General features: G+C 43.6%; 1 protein-coding gene across 1 annotated transcript; it reads left to right on the forward strand.

The window, feature by feature from the left end:
• Positions 1-204: 204 nt before the first annotated feature.
• LOC119343761 lies at positions 205-5,475 on the forward strand. Its single transcript, XM_037614554.1, has 10 exons — positions 205-223; positions 321-393; positions 496-591; positions 2,005-2,091; positions 2,295-2,355; positions 3,268-3,853; positions 3,951-4,066; positions 4,171-4,260; positions 4,368-4,588; positions 4,860-5,475. The coding sequence occupies exons 2-10, from the start codon at positions 335-337 to the stop codon at positions 5,182-5,184; spliced, it is 1,641 nt and encodes a 546-aa protein (XP_037470451.1). The 5' UTR covers positions 205-223; positions 321-334; the 3' UTR covers positions 5,185-5,475.
• The last annotated feature ends 2,073 nt before the right edge of the window (positions 5,476-7,548 follow it).

A 7,548-nucleotide genomic window follows, 5' to 3' on the forward strand; every position in this document is an offset into this window, starting at 1 on the left:
CTGGGCCCCTGCTGCGTGGCCTGGGCTTCCGGCGAGCGGAATGAGCCTGTGGGCAAGCGGCTTAACGGGCCTCCGCCCAGCACAGCACAATCTGGACGGCCCGCCTAGGGCGCCAAAACCCTAGGCGAGCGGGCTATAAAACCCAGGGCGAGGGCCACGCGGGCGCCACGCTCCCCCGCCGCCGCCGCCGCCGCCGCCTCGATCTATCACCGCCGACGCCAAGGTAGGCGCCTCGTCCTCCTCCTCCTTCCTCCCCTCACCTCTCCCTCGTTTTCGATGTTTTCTCAAGCGCCTTCTCTCTCCTCCCTCCCTCCACACAGGTGTCCCATCATCAATGGCGATCGGAGGAGAGGCTGGGGATTCGTCTGGAGTGGACCGCACCGACACCTATGGGTCTGTTCAGATCCATTTCTGCCTGACGTTTTTCCTGCTTTTTTTCCAAGAATCTGCATTCCCCCTTCCTTGATAACCTCTGATGCTGATGTTTTGCTGCAGATCCGGCCAAGGCGAGCAGGTGTTACCACCACCCTCTGGCAAGCTGGCTCGCTTGCTGATGGGGCTCCTGCCTCAGCTCCTTCAGGGATCTCCAGGGTACCCATCTTTCTACTGATGAATGCATGTTTGTGATGTTAATGTTTTTAATAATGCAGCTGATGTACCTTTTTATGTGCATGCTGTTACATTTGTGTTGTTTCGTGGTCATTTACAAGGCTTGATTACCTTCCCAATCTGAATTAGTTGCTTGACAATTGTCCATGCTCTTCACATGATACCCTTCTGAATCTTAAATGCATGCTGTGAGCTCCTAATCTTTTATAATCATAGCGAGTGCCCTTTGCATTCATCTCCTACAAATTGCTTTTTATGCAACATGTTAGATGTCATCTTTCTCTGTGATGCATGCTGTGTCATTTCTCTATTCAATGCAGTAATATGACATTATTATCTTCCCAATGTGAAATACATGCTCAGATGTGTGGCTATTGTTCATGTTCAAATGTGTGGCCTGCTTGTTTCTCTTAAAATAAAGATTGCCTTATGCATTCCATTATTATTCCTGAAACTTGCATGGGACAGATGGATATCCTGCGATGTTCATGTTTTTTCTGAATGCATCTCTATAATGTAATTTTTGATGTGCATCCTGTGACGTTTGTCTAGTACTCCCTCCGTCCGGAAATACTTGTCATCAAACTAGATAAAAGGGGATGTATCTAGATGTATTTTAGTTCTAGGTACACCTCTTTTTATCCATTTTGATGACAAGTATTTTCGGACGGAGGGAGTATGCATGGTCACTTGAATGGCGTGATCACCTTCCAAAATCTTAATTGCTTGCTTTTTATTTTTTAGAGTTGGTCATGCTCTTTGCATGATCCCTCTCTGAATGTTAAATACTTATTGTGTATTACAAACATAGCCAATTATGTGAGTGCCCTATGCACCTTTCCAGAGCGAAATGAAATCTATCATCTGCTATAATTGCTTTATATGCAACATCTTAGATGACATCTTGTATGCTGTGCCATTTGTTTATTCATGGTCGTCATATGACATTCTTATTTTCCAAATATAAAAACTATGCTCAGATGCTTGTTTATTTTTCATGTTAAATCGTGTGACTGTTTTACCTTTCTGAATGTTAAATTTATGCTCTGCTCTTTTTCTTTATTCATAGTCAATTTCAAGTACTGTAAATTGCTTTGCCAGTCAGAATGTGTGATATGTCCATTTGTTTAATTTGGCAACGAAGATATGTGGTAGGGATAATGCGGTTAACAAACCTAGGTGTTCTTCCACCCCAAGATATGTACCTGTCAGAGGGAAGTGCATCTAGGTGCAGATTGCCTATTGTCCTATGTCTACTGCGTTGCCAATGTTGCCTTCTGAATGTAAAATGCATACTGTGCTGTCAGTGTACTATATCATGTGCCCAGTGTTACCATTCAAATTCTGCATGAAAATGGTTTAGCTTTTCTTATTTACTGTTTCTTGGTAATGCAGTAGCCATGCTGATCATTCACTACGCGGTCCTTTCCCTGTGGCGATGTATACGACGGTACCAACACTCTATGAGGCTTTTGAGAAGTGGTATGTCCAAAAAATATTCTTTCATCTTGTACAAATCTATCTCTTCCTCTTTTCATTGTTAACCCATGGTAATTCTAACTGTCATATTTGAGGTTGTCCTACTTTGTTTGAGCAGCGTTTTGTATTCTGTTTGGTCTAATGCGTTATAGAACTGTTTCTGTACTGGCGTTCTCACTTCATACACTCGCAATTTTGCCCCTTAGGTCTGAGGATGTGAAAGATGCGGCCCTTCAGAAGGCCGTGGAGATGAACCTGTTTGGCATGGTATTTACTTCTATTCTACGTACTCTTTTCTACTGCTTCTAACCTTGCTCTAGGCCTCTAGCATTGCTGTGGAAGCTACCCTTTCCGTAGAGTAATATAAGGTTGTTTGGATCACTAAATTAGTGATCTGGACGATCTTATGTTAGTTTACAGAGGGAGCAATGCTTACTTACATTGATATCACAAGTTTCACCATAGCGTAATTGTTGTATTGAGTAGTTACATTTATCAGTAGCTGTCAGTGGCTCTGGCTTCTTGCAATATTTCTAACTATAGTCTTAGTTTAGTATAAAACTTTGTTTACTACTTCTTGCATGATGCCATTTAACATGTGTACTGCTTCTTGCATGATGCCATTGCTCTTGATGAAGCGTGCTTTCTGTCATTTAACATTGCCCTGGCGTTGCTGTCTAGAAGTGTTATACTGAATTTTTGTAAGAGGCATTCAACTGCTCTTGCATGTCCTAAAGTTGTTGTAGTGTATTCTAATCCCTCTGTCCCATCATATAAGAGTGCTTTTGACACTATACTAGTGTGAAAAACGCTATTATATTATCGGATGGAGGGAGTAACAAGTTACATTTGTACACCCTTACGTTGCTGATTCTTTTTTTTGTATGCCCTAGTTAGTTTTGTTGTGTGCTTCTTTTTATATGTACTTGCAAAATAGCTTTAAATGGTGTAAAATGAATATTTTTTAAAATCAGTTTGTTGGTGGCTATGATTGTCAAGTGAAATATCTACTATATGTATAATCTTATCGTCAGTATACTTAATACTCTATTGATTATAACACATGTTACTCCCTTGAGCATACTGTTGTGTGTTTCTAGTATATTCTTCCCTTTAAATTAGATGTGCTTTTTAATGCAAAACCTAACCGTAGTCGACATTGATGCTTTTGCATTCCAGGGCGATCATTTTATCCGGCCACAGGCTGTCCGCCCAGCCGCAGAGGCCATACTCAAGAACTCGAAACAGCTTAGGGCAGAGCTTGCAAAGTATATGAAGACATTGTCAAAGATTGAAGTCAACACACCTGAGGGACAATCTGTTCTGAAAGAGGTGAAGGATGTGGTCTCTAAAATGGAAAGTGATCTCGCCAGCTATTTGAAATCTGCAGAGAAGGCGTCTCCTGAGTCCTCTCCACCCGTCTCATTCTTAGCTGAGTTTACAGAGAAGGTCAAGAAGCTGAACAACAGTGAGCTATCAAAGGCTTTGAAGGAAATTGAAGAACTTGCTAAAACTGCTAATATACCATTTAAGGTATACGGCCAATACAAGGAAATGGAGGAAGTCGTTGGTTCTCTGTCTGCCACAGTGGCTGCCTATTTGGCCTCTGTGATGGGCAACACCCCTGCCCCAGAGCAGGAGACAAAGGTTCCAACACCTGCCGAGGAACTGGCTGCACCTAATCCAACTGAGCTGCCGGAACAATGCCAAGTGAAGCCTCTGCTCAAGGTCCCGTCTTTTGAAAAGCTTGGGAAGACTGCCATCGGTAAGAGGCTGTCTGGGTGTGTGTTTTATGTCGTCTTCTTTTTGTTATATTGCTTGTGTGCCTACTGACCTCTTCTTGTTGTTCTTCTTTGACATAGATGTCCTCTATGGTGGTTACAATGAGCTCCCTTGGGCGGCTGATGCTACATTCTGCTTGAAGTCGTCGGAAAGATTGTTTCCTGTGATGCGTACCACTATAAGTTCCTCCCAGGCAGTAAGTTTGAAAACTTGCATTTGTGGTTCTGATACAAGGATAATACTGTGCGTATGCTTGAGTGCAGCACTGTTGTTGACCATCTCCTGCTATTTGATATTTAGGTGACGACAAGCATCAAGGCGGTCGACTTTCTTGGAAATGGCGTGCAAGGGTCGCTGTTGTTCATCTATCCTTTCTCGGATACTTCCATGGTAGGTTGTTCATGCGGTTTTCTTTGTGTTGTTGTTCAATGGTTTAGCATTGTTGTTTTTGTTGCAGTGTTGATGATGATGATGTTTCTCCATGTTTGAATATGCAGGCAAAGCTGCGTTATGCTTATGAGAAGGCCCTTCTTGGTGTTCGGGTTGGGCTCCATGCCAGCCCGGAGGTTTACTTGTCTGCCATGGTTGGAACAGGCTTTGGCGTCGATGGTGGGTTTGAGATGTCGTTTAGCACCAAGACTGGCCTGGTTAAAGGATTTGATCTCGGGGTGAACTGCCTCAGGAGTGAATGGGGGAATGCATCTGTTTCTGCGAGCTTGTAAGTTTTCTATATCATCAACAGTCTGTTTTTGGTGGTTTGAAATGTCCTACGCCCTATGAGCGATGCTAATTGATGCTGTGTATTAAATATTGCATCGGAGGGAGTAGTATGTTTAGTTTCCCCCATAGATTGTAGGCTCATAAAACTTGTTTATACAAGACTTGAATATGATTCAAACGTGTTTGTGCAAAACTTGCTTGTGTCCCTTTAGCAGTGTGTGCATGCATGGATGCTGCCCATCTTATGGATTATCATTTTTCCTGTGTAGTGTTTTGGACCTTGAGGGTGAGAAGAAGAAGAAGCTGAGAAAGATCCGGGCTCTCTACTCCAAGGAGGTCGATCCAAGTTTCAGTTTTGCTGCCGATGTGGCATTTGATGCCGAGAAAGGCAAGGTGCTGGCAACGGGTGGCGTCGCGCTGCGCGTCGACGAGAAAGTGCTTGTGAAGGGGAGGGTCAGCTCCAACGGTTCAGTTGCTGCACTTGTTGAGGTTGCAGGGGAAGGGCGTGCCAAGCTGAAGGCCTCTGCCCATGCTGATCTGTACGAGGTGAGCAAAAAGGGACCCAAGGTTGGCTTCTCCGTCAGTTTCAAGTGAGTCGTGCGGGTGTAAACTTTAGATTGCATGGAATTTAGGTAGTGACTATTGGTGGATGAGATTTTGCATGGATTTTAGGTAGAGTGATGACTTTTGGTGGATGAAATTTTGCTGTCACATTCACTGGTTGGCAATGTTGGAAGATTGATTTGGGATGCGAATGATCCACTGTCGTAACCCTTTGTTTGTTAGCCCCACTGAATTGATTTATCTTATCTGAGCTTATCCCTATTTCCTTGTATGCTGCAATCTGGAATTTCCTCTGATCCTTTTTAATTGACAAAGTTGTATACAAACCTGTGTCCATTAGTTTGGATCGGAGGGAGGGAGTAGTGTTTTAGATCACTACTTTAATTTGGATCTATAAACACCATTTCTTTACAAACATTGTCACATCGTGGTTTTAAGATCATAGAAAACAAGTTCCCATGCAATGGTTCCAAACATATATATATGCCTTCGGTTGTAAGAAGTTTGAAAGAATTAACCCAAGATTGTGTAGCAATAGACCAGCACGACGGCTGCCGCAACCAACTCGAGTGGAAAACCCTACACAGTTGCAAGGGAAATTAGAAACCTGCTTTCTAATATGGGAGGCTGCTATCATCCATCCCCTTTTGATAGCTTCTTATCCGCATAAACGGAATAGCTTGAACACTCGTAGCGATTTCGAAAACCAATTGAAGTCCAGCTTTATCCCATCCGTTGTCTGCCTCGATTGAAGTCCATCTCCGGCTTCCTAACCAGATCCCCAATTACAACATACAAAAGAGAAGGTGGGCGCCGTACTCAAACCAAATCAGAAGCAAGCGTGTGATTGCGATGAAATACTTTTGGGCGGGGCATTACCGACACTGAGATGAAATTCGAAATGAGAAAGGGCTTCAAAATCAACCCATCGCACCCGAATGCTCTGCTCTCCAAGCTCTGCGCAGGTGTTTTACATTAAAATCCCCGAACGATACCAACATACAACACCATTATAGCTTCATCTAGGTTTGTTCATTCAGTTGTGAAAGCACCAAGACAATAAAACGTCTTCCTGGAGAGCATTCGTTTTTGTGACATGTACAAGTTTTACTAATTTTCAGTCATCTGTTTTCTATTTTGCTTCAAGCCTGCTCATTCATTCCTCTGTTTCTTTTTCGTGGTTGGTTTTTACGCTCTCACCCGACCGCATCCGCATGGGAATTTTGAAAATTTCTATTCGGTGGGGTTGTCTGGTGTGGCGGAGGAGGGGAGTGCGGTCAGGTGATAGGGCGGAGGCGGCCATGAAGCGCGACCAGCTACCGGGGATCAGAGGGAGGATGGAGAGAGATGAAGATGGTACGGTGAGCAGGTCGGCGGAGCTCTCCCGTCGCCGTCGGGGTTCGTCAGCAGCAGGCGTAAGTTACGGCCAGCGTTCCCAACATCATCCCTCCCCCATTTTTCATTCCCTCCACCTGTGTCAGTTGGCTTGCTCAGCGTCAGTTCATTCAGGCCATCTGTGTTGATTTTGTTGGTGCCACATTTAGATTCGGATGAGGGGATTTTTTTTCTTCAGATTTTGGGGTGAAATCGAGCTTAGGGCCGTATGGGGATCTGAAGCTTCCGGTGGGTAAGAAGAAGTATGTGCTTTGTTTTATGTATGTATGCACTATCGCTGCTGTAATTCCACTTCCTGCCTGCTACCCCCATTTTGGGTCCCAATATGAAACCCAAAAAAGGGATTAGGATTTGTGATCCTTATACTTCTGAATGTGTCCATTTTTTGGATCTGAAACATCAGAGTTGGGACTGGCTGTGGTCTTTGTCCCAACTTAGGCAATTGTGCTTATGCTGGAACTGCATCTTTTAATTCCATCTTGTTATGATGGGGCAGTCAGATCATTCCACAAGACCTGATGGATGAAAGTTTACTTCACTGTCCATCACACATATGTGTGTGTGTGTGTGTGTGTGTGTGTGTGTAGGATTTCTGTGGTCAGTATAGACGTGTGCAGCAGCCCACTACTTTGTTTTTTTCTCTCAGCATGGTGGGATTCGTGTTTCCGTGGCAGTGCCAAGTGTAGTGAAAAGATTTTTGAGAGTACCTTTTTATTGTTTTTGGCACTTTTTTTTCCGCAAACCCGGAACAGGCGCTATCTATTTTTCTAGCTGAATTATTTTACACTTGCAGTCCAGGATTCAGAATCTTGACATTCTTTTGTTTCCATGTGTGCATTTTTTTCATCTTTTTTGGCAGTAGCAGGGTTGTGGATTCTTTGGGGCAGATGTCATCATGTGGATGCTATGTACCAAATTATGATCATGATGATGGTTTGTCAAACGGCAAGAGTTGTGGGGAAAGCACAACTCTCTTTATTCTTTTTTTTTCTGTTTTCT

Source organism: Triticum dicoccoides, unplaced genomic scaffold (genome assembly GCF_002162155.2).
Source record: "Triticum dicoccoides isolate Atlit2015 ecotype Zavitan unplaced genomic scaffold, WEW_v2.0 scaffold139683, whole genome shotgun sequence".
Classification (NCBI taxonomy): domain Eukaryota; kingdom Viridiplantae; phylum Streptophyta; class Magnoliopsida; order Poales; family Poaceae; genus Triticum; species Triticum dicoccoides.

Coding starts and splice junctions, on each gene's coding strand:
- LOC119343761 (XM_037614554.1), top strand. CDS start 335: ATGGCGATCGGAGGAGAGGCTGGGGATTCGTCTGGAGTGGACCGCACC. Junction 3,854..3,950: donor GCTTGGGAAGACTGCCATCG/GTAAGAGGCTGT, acceptor TCTTTGACATAG/ATGTCCTCTATGGTGGTTAC. Junction 4,589..4,859: donor GCATCTGTTTCTGCGAGCTT/GTAAGTTTTCTA, acceptor TTTCCTGTGTAG/TGTTTTGGACCTTGAGGGTG.